The sequence below is a fragment of the Melospiza melodia genome, chromosome 2, assembly GCF_035770615.1.
Source record: "Melospiza melodia melodia isolate bMelMel2 chromosome 2, bMelMel2.pri, whole genome shotgun sequence".
NCBI lineage: Eukaryota > Metazoa > Chordata > Aves > Passeriformes > Passerellidae > Melospiza > Melospiza melodia.
The window spans coordinates 14,028,997-14,043,264 of record NC_086195.1 but is presented as its reverse complement, the minus strand read 5'-3'; the positions used below and the strand labels follow the sequence as shown (position 1 = coordinate 14,043,264).

The 14,268-nt window shown below is 39.4% G+C and overlaps 1 protein-coding gene across 1 annotated transcript in view; it reads left to right on the top strand.

Annotated features, from left to right (window-relative positions):
- POLA1 (DNA polymerase alpha 1, catalytic subunit) overlaps nt 1–14,268 on the top strand; it is a 184,303-nt gene that overhangs the window by 9,273 nt on the left and 160,762 nt on the right. Inside the window, 7 exon segments of the mRNA XM_063182342.1 lie at nt 2,538–2,650; nt 3,092–3,208; nt 10,060–10,134; nt 10,482–10,620; nt 11,665–11,822; nt 13,108–13,192; nt 14,002–14,063. Of these exon segments, the coding sequence (XP_063038412.1) occupies nt 2,538–2,650; nt 3,092–3,208; nt 10,060–10,134; nt 10,482–10,620; nt 11,665–11,822; nt 13,108–13,192; nt 14,002–14,063 (749 nt within the window).

Genomic DNA, 14,268 nt, shown 5'->3' with positions numbered 1-14,268 from the left:
GTGGTAATAATCATAGATATCTTGATGAAATCAATGGCTCTAATATAAAATTGCTACTTGTAAAGAACCCGCTATTGTTATTTTTCCTTTTTTTTTGTCTTTTAAGTCAGTGATTGCTGAATGGAACATAATTATGAAAGGATTTCTGTTCCTCGCATGCAAGGAGTGTTCTTTTCTCATTATGACTTTTTCAGGATTGAATAATAAAGACTGCACCTGCTTTCAATTAGTAATGTAGAAGAGAAAATTTTGATATTGCTTTTTGTTTAACATGTTCATGATCTTTGTTTGTGCCTCATTTGCTGTGATGTCAAATGCATTGCCTGAAGAGTAAATACTATAGCATAATCATAAGACTCTTTCAAACTTAATGATTTTTTGGAGGCTTACTTTTCATAATTCCCTTTATGATCTTAGGCAGAGAACTCGAGAATTGTGATCCTATTAACATTTTAAAGAAATAACGAATAAAACCTGCCCTTATTTTTTTTCCCCTCTGCAAGACATTTTCCCTGTGTCTTGACTTTGCTTACCTTTTGGTTCATTTAGTAGCATGATCTTTCTTTTCACAGGCTTTGATTTTTAAGCTTTATTTGTACTTTTTCTTGCTTTATTCTTTCCATAGTCTTGCAGGGGATAGGGCTTGATATATCTTGGTTGATTTTTGGGTTTTTTTTTTGGTTTTGCATGAAATGTCTCTGAAAACTGTTTGAAGTTAGTTCTGCTTTTACTGTCTGTGGGGGTGATACTGTGTGCCAGTGTTCAACTGGATGATCTCAAAAGGTTCCTTCCATTCTAAATTAATCTAATTCTGTGAAGTCTGGTTATTAAGACCACTTATTTCTCCATGCTAGAGTTGATAGAAGTTTGTAATCCAGGCAGCTTTTTACCCTATCTTTGACTGGCTCATGTATCCTTCTTTCTACTCCCCTGCTTATATGTACTCCTCTGACAGATTAACTACTCCATGCTCTTAATATTTCCGGCTGTTCAAGCAGTCAGTTACTGTTTTGTGGTCTCTCTCTCAGTTTCATCTTTCCATATGATACAAACCTATCTAAGGAGGGTTTTTTTTATCCCTTAACAAAAAAGTAAAAGATTGCTGGGGACAAGAACTTCATCTTCCCTGTCACTTAGATCTGCAATTGGAGCTCTTTCTCGATACTTCTATTCAAACTGTCTAAATCTTCAAGATTGCCTCTGTATTAAAATTTCTTAAGATACTTTGTGCAGCTGAAACTTGTATCCTTGCTCTCATCATCTTCAAAACCACAGCATTCTCTGTCCTTGACAAAAGTAGTCTTGTGCACATCTATTCCAAGCACTCAGAAAATGATTTTTCATAGCCTGTCACGTTGACTCTGTCATCCATCTTAGTGCATCTTCACTGATTTATCTTTGATCTAATGGAGCAAGAAAGGTGCCTTTATGTCTGATAGATCTGCTGGCAAAGATAAGTTATAACTCTTAACCAAGGACTTGTTTGTGCATTGCCAGGCCAAGGAGAAATGCAGATTCTATGCATGAAACCCTGTTTCTGAGGCAGTCTCAGCCATGGATATTTCTGTTTTCATCAATAGTAGTATGCTGTAGGAAGAGTGTCTTCCATATAATCAAATGCCAAATTATTTGGAGCTTGAAGGGAACCTGGTAAAGCCAGGTTTCTGAGTTGTACTTGGATGTTTTTTGTACTTGTAATTTGCAAACTGTTTGTGACAGTTGAGTGGCTTGGTACCGTGTTATTTTTAAGTTTGACATAATTTGATTAGCAGTTTGCAGCATTTTGTTCTATTGCCAAGGTCTCTGGTCTCAGAGGTGTGCATGTACTGTAAGGACGTTGTCCACAGTGAAGTCAATTGCCTTTAGTCCTGCTCTGTATAATCTTTCTGAGTGTCTCCCTTGCACTGCTGTCTTGGCACCCAGGATTCCTAGGAATGTCATGCATCTTTTGGTGTCCTCATTTGTTAAAAATACTCACTTGAAAGCTGATCAGCTTCTATTGTTGTCTTCAGAATGGTTTTCTACAGGTTTTATTGGTAATTGAGTCTTGATCTCAGGGTACTGAAGTGTAGGGAAAAGGAGTCAATTGTACTGGTCTAGGTGAGGAGTGGAAAACTGGGGATAACACATGTGAGAGGATTGATTGACAGCATAGGCATTCTCATAATCTTCAGCTTTCACTGACATCTCTCTCCTTCCTCCCTCTCTCCAGGGATTATCAAACTAATACAGGCAGCAATGGAATATCAGAACAGAATTTTGAGACTGGCTGTGAAATGCCATTTTGAATTTTACATACCAGGTGTTGCTATAGCAATGGAGGTAGAGACAGGAAGAATGATACAGGTGTCTGTTTGTAAAGCTGGTGTTTAAAACAATTTAGAATGTGCTGATGCATTGGAAAGGTTTGTTGTTCAAGGACCTAACACAGCAATGGTTGTGTTTCAGTGTAAGAACACCTTATGAGCTGCTTCAAGCAAGATTAGAAATGATTAATTGTAAAACTGCATATTGAATTCTATGCCCTTCTTCCTTAGGTGTGGTATTTTTGTTTGGCAAAGTTTGGATTGAATCTGCAAACACCTATGTCAGCTGTTGTGTGACAGTGAAAAATATTGAGAGAACTGTTTATCTGCTGCCACGTGAAACAGTAAGTGTGACTTTTAAACACGTCAAACATAAGTGCCTTTCATCCTGCTTATGGCAGGTTGGGAGTTTAGCAGTGTTTATGGAAGCTGTTGGAAGCCAGTGTTGTCTGATGTAGGTGATAAAGTCAAAAACAATGTGTGCATCACATGTGAGCTGCAGAGTAGAGCCCTGTGACTTCCCCTGACCCTAACTAACAAAGGCACACAATATTTTACCCTTTGCTGCTTTGCAAATAAAGTGGTCTTGAAGTCTGGAGAACTTTGTGCTTTTTAACCCTCTGTTTCAAGTAATATTTTCTAAATTTGGGATTTCTTGGCTGGTTGCATTTTAGTTCTTCCTAAAAGAAGAGATACATGATTCTTAATAGTAAAGTAAAATTCAACTTATTGTCACGTCTGCTGACATTTTTGTTAATTTGTAAAACCTCACTTCTGTTTTTGAGGAAATCGACCTATCTTCTGGTAAAGAGACAGAGACTCCAGTAACTATAATGAGTGTTTTCAAGGAATTTAATGACACCATTTCACCAAAGTACAAGATCATGAAGTTCAAATCCAAGGTTTGTTTTCAAGCATCCTATTTGGTCATTTTCTGTTGTTCTGGTTTGTAAGGTGGGAAGGCTGTTGAAACATTGTCCAGGGAAGGAGGTTGTGCCAAATTGCAAATATATAACTCCTGACATGTGTAAATTTACCTGCTTGTAAAAATCATCCAAAATACCTATATTCCTTTAAGAATGGTAAATCTGCAACATGGTTTTTCCACGAGAAGTTTAAACAATGTTTTTGTAAATAGTCACTCATTAGCTTCTCTAAAACTGAGCTGAGTGTCAGACTGGCTTGCTGAGCTGTTTTTGAGGATGCAGAACAGATAGAAGTTCTGATACCTAAAGCTTTAGTAACAGCTCATGTTGTCAGAATTTAAAATGAAAGATTGTGTTGTCCAGCAGATAAATCAGTACTCTGGGATTACACTGTCTTTGCATTTGACCAGACATTGAACTTTATCTCTTGGCATGCCTCATCCTTCTTCTCACCTTCACAGATTTATCTTTTAGAGTGCATGCTGCTCAGAGTGAGGATTGTCATAGTGTGGCTGTGCAGGAGGTAACAAGTGAGGACTCTCATTCAGCCTTGAAAGCTGTTCTGTGCTTAGAGTGAGGGGCAACAGTCTTAAAAGTGTTATTTTGCTGTGCTCTGTTTGCTCAACAAAACTTTAAAATGACATTGGAAAAACAAAATGTTGCTATGATGGAAACTTTGCACATTAATATAATACTTGTCAGGAGTCTGCAGGAAAAGAGCTGATAGTGCTGAGAATGTTGCAGATTTGGATTGAATTAGTTTGCTAGTGTCAGAGCTTTATTGTCCACTTACATAGAGCATTTGTCTTTTACCGGGGAGGGCAGAGGTGGGAAGCTTGGGTGGAGAAATGTGGCAAACATTCAGCTTAGGGGAAAAATCTGTTCTGACTGAAGTACTCAGAAAAGTTTATATTTCTTGAAGTAATATGTCATTAGTCTGGCAAAGCTGATTTTCATTAGATGTAACTTTACCCATCCTGGCAATCTTGTGATTTTACAGGATTCATTCCTGAATAGTTAATCAGCAAGTGAGATGACAAGTAAAAATGCAGGAAGAATGGAATTTAACAATATGTAAATGAGGGAAAATAAAAACAGTTTGTGTGGTAATTTAGGTTGGAAAGGTTCTCAGGAGGTCATCTCATCCCAAGCTAACTAGACTCATTCTGAAAGTTTCAGTTGTTAAAGTGAAAACGTGAGCAAGGTTTCTCAAATACTGAAATCATGCAAGACAGGACATCTTTTCAGCAACTTGTAGCTTAGTGTGTTATTTACTGAGTTCAGGGAAAATGGATGTGACATCAGTACTTTGTGAAGCCTTTTTTTTTTCTCTAGCATATTTTTTTCTCTCAAAACTGATGTAAATGTAGATTTTTCAGTTTTCTGTTTTTATCTTGTATACTTGATTATAACATAACTACATGTGGAATCAGGAGTAAATTTATTCTGAAAGGAGTAAATTTAACAATAGATAAAAAGCAAGTTGCTGATAGCTCACTGTTCAAAAATCCTTTCAGGAATGAGGGAGAGAGCTCAAAGAAAATTTTTCATTAAAAGAAAGGAGTACACTTGTATTCTAGAAAGGAAAGAGGGAGAAAGATCTCAAAAGATGAAGTTCTGCTTACAGAATTTTGGGAAACCTTCATCTTTTCCATGGTGTGCCAAGTGAGAATAATGTGAATGAGGTAATAGAGTAATGTAGTTGAACATTCAAAGATGACTCTTAAAAATCAAGGTAAAACCTGTCAAATTTTTACTGAGCTTACACAGAACTCAGGGCAAAAGACCCAACAGTTTTGGGTCTTTTGCAGCTGCAGCATATGTGGGGTCCTTGGATGGAACACAGGAGTGGGGAAGTGGGAGCACTAAGACACTGTTGAGATTTTCCCTTAAATATTGTAACACTTGATCACCATCATTAAAGGGTGAAAGGAAAGTGGAAAGATTAACTCAAGTGACTACTGGTACAAAAGATGGCAATTAGAAGGATGAGACAAAAGGACAGTTATACCAGAGATGACTGTGAAAGAGCTTTAATTTTTTTTAGCTGGTAAAGTGAAGAATAATGATCAGACCTGTTTGCTCTCTAGAAACATTAAAAGGGGATTAGCAGCCAGAGAGCTATTTAAAGGAGAGTTTTAGCAAAAGAGTGAATTTGTAATTTTTAATTCATGAATAAATTAGGCAGCATAGCTGGCGCAGGGAAGCTCTGAAATAACTTACCAGAATTGTTTCTGAAGAGTAAGATTTCAAATTATTTTGAATTCTTAAGTAAACTGGGTTTTATTAAAAGGATAAAAGCTATCCAGCTTTATTTTTCTTGTGTAATATTTTGCTAATTCTGATAGTTACTGCATTCTGGTAGGGTTTAATAAGAACTGGAGATAGTAGGAAGGTATGGCAGTAGTAATATGGGAGGTAAGAGAAAGGACAGGATAGTAGAGCAGGGCTGTTAGTGGGGTCCTAGGAGGAGTATTCAAAGATAGTATTGCAGTGACTCAGATATTCCAGATTACACAAAATTGAACAAGTGGCACCAAATCTGGCCAGGTTTATGCCTCTGCAGCAGGGAGGCTTTGTGCTTTCTGCAAGATAATTGTAGAAGTAATGGGGTTGTCCCATTACTGTGCCCTCCTTTTTTTCTCTTCTTCCCTTAGATACCTGAATTTACCTGACTATGTTTTTCACAAGGAGCCATCAACCTCCTTTTCATTGTACTCATACCACCAGAGACAAGGTGTTGCAACATAGCCCTTGCATCTGTGTCCATAGGGGTGTGCAGGGCTCTGAATTGAAATGGTTTGTGGCACTCACCTAAAGGAATGCCCCAAAGACGTGATCTTCACCCAGTTGTGACTCTGTGTAGTAAAGGGCTACTGTGCTTTGGAAGATCTCCCCTGCTCTGTGATGTGCAGCCAGTGGTTCAGTGCTGTGCTGTTAAGGGTTGTTGTTTTGAAAGACTTCAAACAAATGGCTGTGCTGCTCAGGTGAGACTTGTGAGCAATGCATTCAGAGTAAGGTGAAGTCTCAGTGTTTGCATAGCTCTGTGAAACTGATAACCACTCTTCTTCCATCATTAGCTGGAAATCAGGAGGGTTACTGACATCCCTGACAGAGTTCTTTTACTGACAGAGTTCTTTCATTCAGAATATCCCTCTTTGTGATGATGTGGAGACATTGAGGCAGGTTGTTCTCTTGGCCTTGCCAGCACCCAACTTTGTCCCTTTGAACACACTTAAGCTGTATAATTTCCTGCTGCACCTGCTGCTAATTGTAGCTTCAATGGGTTGCACTGCTGCCAAGTTAGCAAGTCTTCACAAATCAATTTGAAAGCAGCCTTACTCCACTTAGGAACTTAGCAGCTAATCACTGCTGCTCATTTCTGCTCTCTGAAGGGCCACTTGAAGGGCAGATTATTCTGCAGCAAGCATTCATTCACTGAGTTATGACCAGACTGGTGTAATTGAGCTGAGCTCTGTGCAATAACACAGATGAAACACTACAGCTGACTATTTTTATACTATGTTCATCCTAGTTTGCAACAAGAACTTGTTTAAAGCCTGAGAGGTTTTTATTAAAATTAAAAAAAGAGGCAGGGGAGCAGCAGTGATATGTGCTAAAAGCAGTGTATCTATTGCTTTTTTTTTTTTCTATTGCCTTCTATTATGTTACTGCTCTGATCTGCTCCTGTTAGGTGCTGCTGTGGCTCAGCAGTTCAGATCTACATTTGCATGGTTAATTTGCAATGCTGATCTGTTCATAGTGGTGCTCTTCTGTCAAGTTATGTTACACTTGTGTTTCCATGAAACTGTTGATGCCATAGCATTTTCTGGGTTTGTCTGCCTCCTATTTATAGCAGAGGTCCCTCGCCTCTCCTGCCTGGGCTTTGCAGTCTTACACCTGCAGTAGCAAATGAAGTAACAAGCTTCCAACAGCACCTCTTGTAGCACCCTGAGGAACTATTGCTGATGCTGTTAATTCAAGGAAAAAAACCCCAGCCTTTCAACCCCCAAACCAAATAACTTCAAGTTTGCCTAACTGTGTTAATTTGTTAATTTAAAAATTTAATTCCCATTTATGGTAATTTTGCTTTTTCTTATTGAACTTTCTCCAGTGGCATATTATGCTGAGTCTGGTGTAGAAAGTGGTGAACACAGTGCATTGTCCAGTGAAAAATGTGATTTTTAATTTAAGGTGCCTCTAGGAATTCCTGTAGTAAAGTAATGTGCTAGCATAGTTATAATATAATAACAGTATGTAACATGGTGCAGATGGTTTGTAAAGTACTACAGGGCAGAACACAGATATGACATGGTAGAGCATGGCATTTCAGCAGGTGCCAGAACACTGTTGCACAGGATATTGTAATATTTTGGAAAATGAAAGTAGTTATTCTTAGAAACTGACAAGCTGCGTTATAGAAAATTGTTACTGTTCTTGAGGAAAGCAGAAGTGATACTTCACTTCAGACTTCTTTGCTGTCTTAGTTAGAGACACATAAACAAACTGGACTACTTTCTAGTGAAACCTAAGTCACTTAAATGAAAAATAAAGTAGTGTCACAGAAATGATCTGCTGTGAGCATGTGATAAAAGTTGGCAGATGGTTGGGAAATCATCTCTCTTGGGTTCCTCTCTGAAGTGCTGGTACACAAAAGCTGCAGTGTAAAGGGAGGGGTTGTGTGCAGTTACAGGGATAAGTCTGGCTGGGATCACAGCCATGTGGGGTAGGATGTGGTTAAGGCAGGCTGGGATAGCAAGGAGGGGGAAGCCCTTTTGTGGATCAGGGCAGTGGGAATGCATGGAGCCTGCCTGAAGGTGGGCACAGAGCTGGTCAGGATTAGAGGTTGGGCTTTTGGAAGGGACATCATGGTGGAGACAGGAAAGGCAAATCCCACCTGGAGCTGGGTCTGGTGGGAGAGACATAGACCAGTAGGAAAGGCTGCTGTAGGTACAGGCAGACTAGGAGAAAAGTGCTGCTGACAGGGACAGGACATGTGGTGACAGAGGTCATGGAATAAGCTGTGATACTGCATGTCTTCTTCACCTTGGTCTTCACTGCTTAGTCCAACTTTTAGCAGTCTCTGATGGCCAAGAGACCAGAAGGAAAGCCTGAAGCAAAGAAGACTTGTCCTCAGAGGAGGAGGATCAGGTTAGGGCACATTTAAACAAATTGGACAGATAAAGGCAAGTGGGATCTGATGGGATGCACTCCTGTGTGCAGAAGGAGCTTGCCAATGTCAGAAGGTGTTTGGGAGTGTTTGGTGCAGATTCACAGAGGGAAAAAGATGCTTCACCAAGCTGGGAGCCTTCTGGGAAGACATGGACTGCTTTGGTGGACAGGAGGAGAGCAGTTACTGTTGTTTGTCTTGACTCCAGTAAGGCTGTCAATGCTGCCTGCCATGGCATCCTCACAGACAAATGATGGGGTGGGGGCCAGTGAAGAGGGCACAGGGGTGGGCTGAAAACCAGCTGCCCTACTGGGCTCAAAGCTGTGATCACTGGCACAAAATCCAGGTGGAGGCCAGTCCCTAGAGGTGCACCCCAAGGGCTGATTCTGGATCCAGTCCTGCTGAGCATCCTGTTAATGATTTGGGTGGTTGCATGGAGCACACACAGAGCAAGTCTGCAGGCAGTACAAAACCAGGAGGGGCTGATACACCAGATGGATGTGCTGTCACAGGAATTTAGACAGGCTGGATATATCTTATGACCTACAGGAATCCCATCAAATACAAAACAAAAGGAAATGGTCCTGTATGAAGACTGGAATAGCCTCAGGCACTAGTAGGTGATGGTGACTGACTGGCTGAAAGCAGCCTTGCAGGAAAGGACCTGCTCATCTTGGTACACACGAGGTTGGACAGGAGCCAACCCTGTAGCCTTGGGGACAAGGCTGCCATGGGCATTACCAGCAGTGTCAAGAGCTGGTCCTTTCCCCTCTGCAGCCCTGGTGAGCACCTGCTGTGTTCAGCTGAGCTCCTCTGTGTGAGGAATGATGTGTGCTACTGGAACAAATCCACAATAGCACCACCAAGATAGTTACAGGGCCTGGAACATCTGTTGCGTGAGGAGAGGCTGAGAAACCTGGGACTGTTCAGCCTGTGGAAGAGGAAGTTCAGGGCAAGGGATTGGCAGTGCAGATCTTTTAATTGTTTATCAATCTTTGATGAGCATTAGTAAAGATGACTGGCATACTTCTTGCTGGTGCCCAGTGGAGGACAAGATAACAGATAACATTTGAAACAGGTGAAATTTATCAGAACCTGAAACACTGCTTTACTGTAAGGGAGATGAAACGCTAGCACAGGTTGCCCTAGAGAGGCTATGGAGTCTCCATCCTTGGGAATATTCATATCTGGTTGAAAAGAGCCCTGAGCAACCCACTGTGATTGACCCAGCTCTGAGCAGGCAGCTGGACTAGACAATGCCTGGAGTTCCCTTTCCATCTCAGCCATTTTGGGATTTTGCAGTGATCTGCAGGCACCAGTTCTCATGAGTATGTCTGAAAGTTGTGAATTTAAAGAATATTTCTGAGTTTGCCTAACTGCTAGGTGTTTTTTTTTTGGTAGTGGTTAGTATATTTGCAAGTCAATTCTGTAGAAACTCTTGATGCTAAGAAAACATTTAGAGATTAAAAACAGGCACTAAAATATTCTTACTGTCTTCAGCTGGTTGTAATGAATTGCAGAATTGGTAATATATGATCAAGCCCATGATATTTGAAATGTGTGTTTTGCCTGGACTTTTTTTCTTTAGCTTTCTTATTGGACAGAATGAATATTCAGTTGGGAGATAATGAAAATATAATACTTTTGTTTTGTATAGAAAGTGGAAAAACACTACGCTTTTGAGATTCCAGATGTACCAGCAAAATCTGAATACCTAGAAGTTAAATATTCAGTGAGTATAATTAATCTGATAAAATATCATACCTTCCTTTTTTATCTAATTAAGTTTACAATGTGAGCAGTTTCTGTATTAAAATGGTCACTGATCATTGTAGTCTTGGCTAAAGTGTCCAGTGTGGATGAAGAACTTAAACTTCAGTGTGTTTTTACATTACTGGCCTGATTTTTTAAGTGGAGCTTATAGTGTGATTTCCTCAATTTCTGTAGAGTATTATGGGTTAGGGCTTTGCTTGTGGGGGATGAGGGTGATTTCAGTACTGAAGGTGCTGTCTGAATGTGGTTTTTCAACCTTGAAGACTTCAGTGGGGTGAAATGACTCCCTGCTCTGTTACTTGTTAGGCTGAATGCCCTCGGCTTCCCCAAGACCTGAAGGGACAAACATTCTCACATGTCTTTGGAACCAACACCTCTAGCCTGGAACTTCTCTTGATGAATCAGAAGATCAAAGGACCCTGCTGGCTGGAAATAAAGAATCCACGTATGGTGGTTTGCATGTGAAATACCTGGTTACCAGGAAACACATACAGTTATAGATTGGAGGGTAATAGGGGGAATTTAAATTGTACAGATGAATTACAATTTTGCACATTAACCTTGCAACTTACTGCTTTAATTTTCATTATCTATAACCTTGCAATTTACTGCTTAATTTTCATTATCTGGTACAAATTTTAAGTTATTCTTCCTTTTTTGGAGTGACAAATATCTGTATAAAGTTGTGCACTGTTACAGATGAGACTATAATTTTCAGTGCCTATGAGAAGGGACTGTGCAGTGCTTAGCAGCTCTGTTTGATGCCATGTATATGGAGCTAAACTTATGTGATTTGAAAATGTCTCATCTTTCTGCTCTTGATAACTTAAGATTTGGGTTTTTTCTCCAAATATGTATTTTTTAGAACAAATGGCTGCTAGATGTTTTTTTTTTCTTTGAGAATTAGATTTTTATTTATTTTTTCCTGACACTTGGAAAAGTTTGTGGTATGGAGCTGTTAAGTTTAAATCTGCCTCATGATTGGCATGTAGCACTTAGAGGTGGTTGTGCTGCTTTATTTTAGTTTGGTAAGAACCCTTCATTCAATGTGTGCTGCATATTCCCATGATCATAGGGATGTTGATCATACTGGACAACAGCTGCATCTGTTGCTGCTGTATCCTTGGGGCACAGAGCAGAACTGACTGTATGAATGCTGACACCAGAGGATTCTCCTCTCAGCAGCTCGCTCAGTCACTGACAGAACTGATACCAGTACAGATGACTCTGTAGAAAGCTTCCTGAAGTATTTTTTGGGTTATGCAGACCTTGATCCAAACCTTTTCTTTTTCATTTGGTGTCGAAGAGCTCCTGCTGACTAGGAAGTCAGGTCCAGGGAGTTACCAAAAATTGGGCAGGATTTGTGTGTGTCTTGGACTGTCCCACCAGGACAAAACATTTGAAGGGTGTGCTCTGTGCAGCAATGCCATCAGAGAAGCCTTGTCTGTGGTCCCCAGAAGAATGGAGGTGGTTTGTGTTGTTTCCTCAGAGCCTTCAAATCAGCCACTCAGCTGGTGTAAAGTGGAGGCTGTGGCCATGAAGCCTGGCTTGGTGAACGTGGTTAAAGAGCTTTCTCCTCCTCCTCCCCTGGTGGTCATGTCCTTCAGCATGAAGACCATCCAGAACCCAAAGACTCACCAGAATGAGGTAAGTAGTCTGCTCTCATTTTGGTTTGGTTTTGTTCTTTGGCATATACTAAGAGTCTCCTGAGGCTTGGAAGACCCTCATAAAACATGTTTTAAATATATTTACTCTTGAAAAGTTTCTCTGCTCTGGGCTTTTCAAAGAAATTTTTACTGGGATTTCACTCTGGCCTAGGGGTCCTGCTTGGTGGGAATGTTTACTGTGACAGTGGACCCATGTATGTTTTCAAGCCTTCTGTTTTCTCTGTTGTGCCTCATAGTTATAAATGAGACTGCCCCAGCACAGTTGTTAATGGATTAGTATTAATTAATTAACTAAGCTAGAGCTAATCCTAGGTTATAGATAAAATGACCAGGCTTTTCTGCTAATAAAACTCATTTTAAAATGAGGATTTGGTCTTGATCTTAGAGCACCTGCTATTCTGCTGTAAAGTCTTTCCTCAGAAAGGAAGAGAGATGTAGGGGCCACTCACTTGTAGACTGCAGACCGCAATGTGCACTAGGCAGGTTTGTTTTAACATAACTCTCATTAATGGGAGAAGAGATTTAGTATTCACAAATAGGATAGGACAGTTGTTTCTGGCTAATTGAATTGAAGACTAATATGTTGGCTAATTTTTCAAGCAGAATTATTCCTGGTAGTAAATTAATTTTTTTTTTGTGGAAGTATGGAAAATAAGGGGTTTCTGACCAAAGTAACAGGACATACACATGGTACCAACAGGACTTAGCTTGCCAAGATGCTTTAAAGCCTTTCTGCTTTATTTTCTGTTGGGTTTTCCTGATCAGTGTCTGAGAAGCCAGGCCAAGCAGTCAGAAGCATCATTAAAGCTTCTGGCTTCCAAACACTAAACCTCTTGGCTTCTTGGCAGTGTTGACTGCTTGCTTAGGGGCAGCCCTTCATGAGGCAAGGCTTCTCTACCCTGCTCACATCTCCCCTGCACTCCATGGGGAATCTTTTACATTGTGGGGTCTGGTCAGATTCAGAACAAAAACTGATAAAAGTAGAAGTTTCTCAAAGTGAATTATTTTTTCTCTCAAATTTATAATGCTTTATGAGCAAGTACTATTTTGTTTCCTTGAAATCAATTGATAACTTCTTTTCAACTACTTGAAGTTGGAATTAAAATAAGAAAGATCTGTTGGAGAAACAAGAGAAAAGAGATGAGAAACTTTAAAAAAAAAAAGGATGGAAGAAATTAGTATGGATAGTAGTCATGCTTATTTGTTCTTATGAAGATGCTTATTTGTTCTTATGAAGTTGTGTGTTCTATATCTCCTTGGTATAGGTTGTGGCTCTTGCAGCTCTGGTTCATCAGAAATTTCCTTTGGATAAGGCTCCACCTCAGCCTCCTTTTCAAACACACTTCTGTGGTATGTACTTGGAACAGTTTGAATAGAAAAATTATCAATTCCATGATTTTTCTTTTTTTTTTTGTTCTGTTTTGGTTTTTTGGTTGTGGGCGGGGTTATATTAATTTATTTATTTAAATTTTTATTTCTTTCTGTCACTACAGCAATAATGGCCTAAAATAGACAACTGACAAAATTTCAACTCTCAAACAGGCTTTTCTCCCCATTTTTAACTTCACTGGTTACTGACTTCTTATTGAAAACTTAATTTAAAAAAATCTTAATTTGAGATTATAACCCTGCTCTATACAGATGCATGTAATTTTTATTGGTTGTATTCCATCTTTTTGTGCCCATCAGTTTAGACCATTTATTTACTGTCACTTTAATTATTTTTCTGTTCAGCTCTTCTGAATGGAATTGTTTGTAAGCAAATTTTCTTAGGGTAAAAAATCTTGCATTAGTGTCATTGCAGTAATATCAGCTAAACCTTGAGATTCAGACACTGACTGAAAGTGAAGAAGTGTTGAATGCTTGTGAGAGGAAGCTCTCTCAGGAGCTGTGCCCATAGTTTTAATGTCCAATAATAACCTCAAATATGACTTGATTCAGATTTGTTAATGCTTTAGTAATTTGGAATTTTAGTAATTACTTGGTTAATTTAATTACTAATTTAGTAATTACTTGGTTATCTTAAAGACAGTATTCACCTAAAGCTGCTGTTTGAGAATCAGAGGTCAGTTTTCTCAGCTCACTTTGTTGTGAATGGGTGCTTATGGAGAGGGAACAGTTAGGAACTTGGATGTAAATACAAATATCGCTTTTTGCAGCTGTTTCCAAACCGAGTGATTGCATTTTTCCTTATGACTTCAAAGAAGCCATTAAAAAGAAGGTAATTTCATTTTGTTACCCTTCTGATTGCAGTACCTTATAGAATATGAACTTTATGGTGCTTTTGATAAGTGGTGAAGAGAAATAGTTGAAGGAATGGAATTATTATTTAGTTAGTTTTCCACTCTGCAAACTTAAATCCAGGGATTTATTCTGTGTTCTGTGTTGTTTGTAAAAAAGTGGTGTGTGCTCTGTGTGTTTCAGTA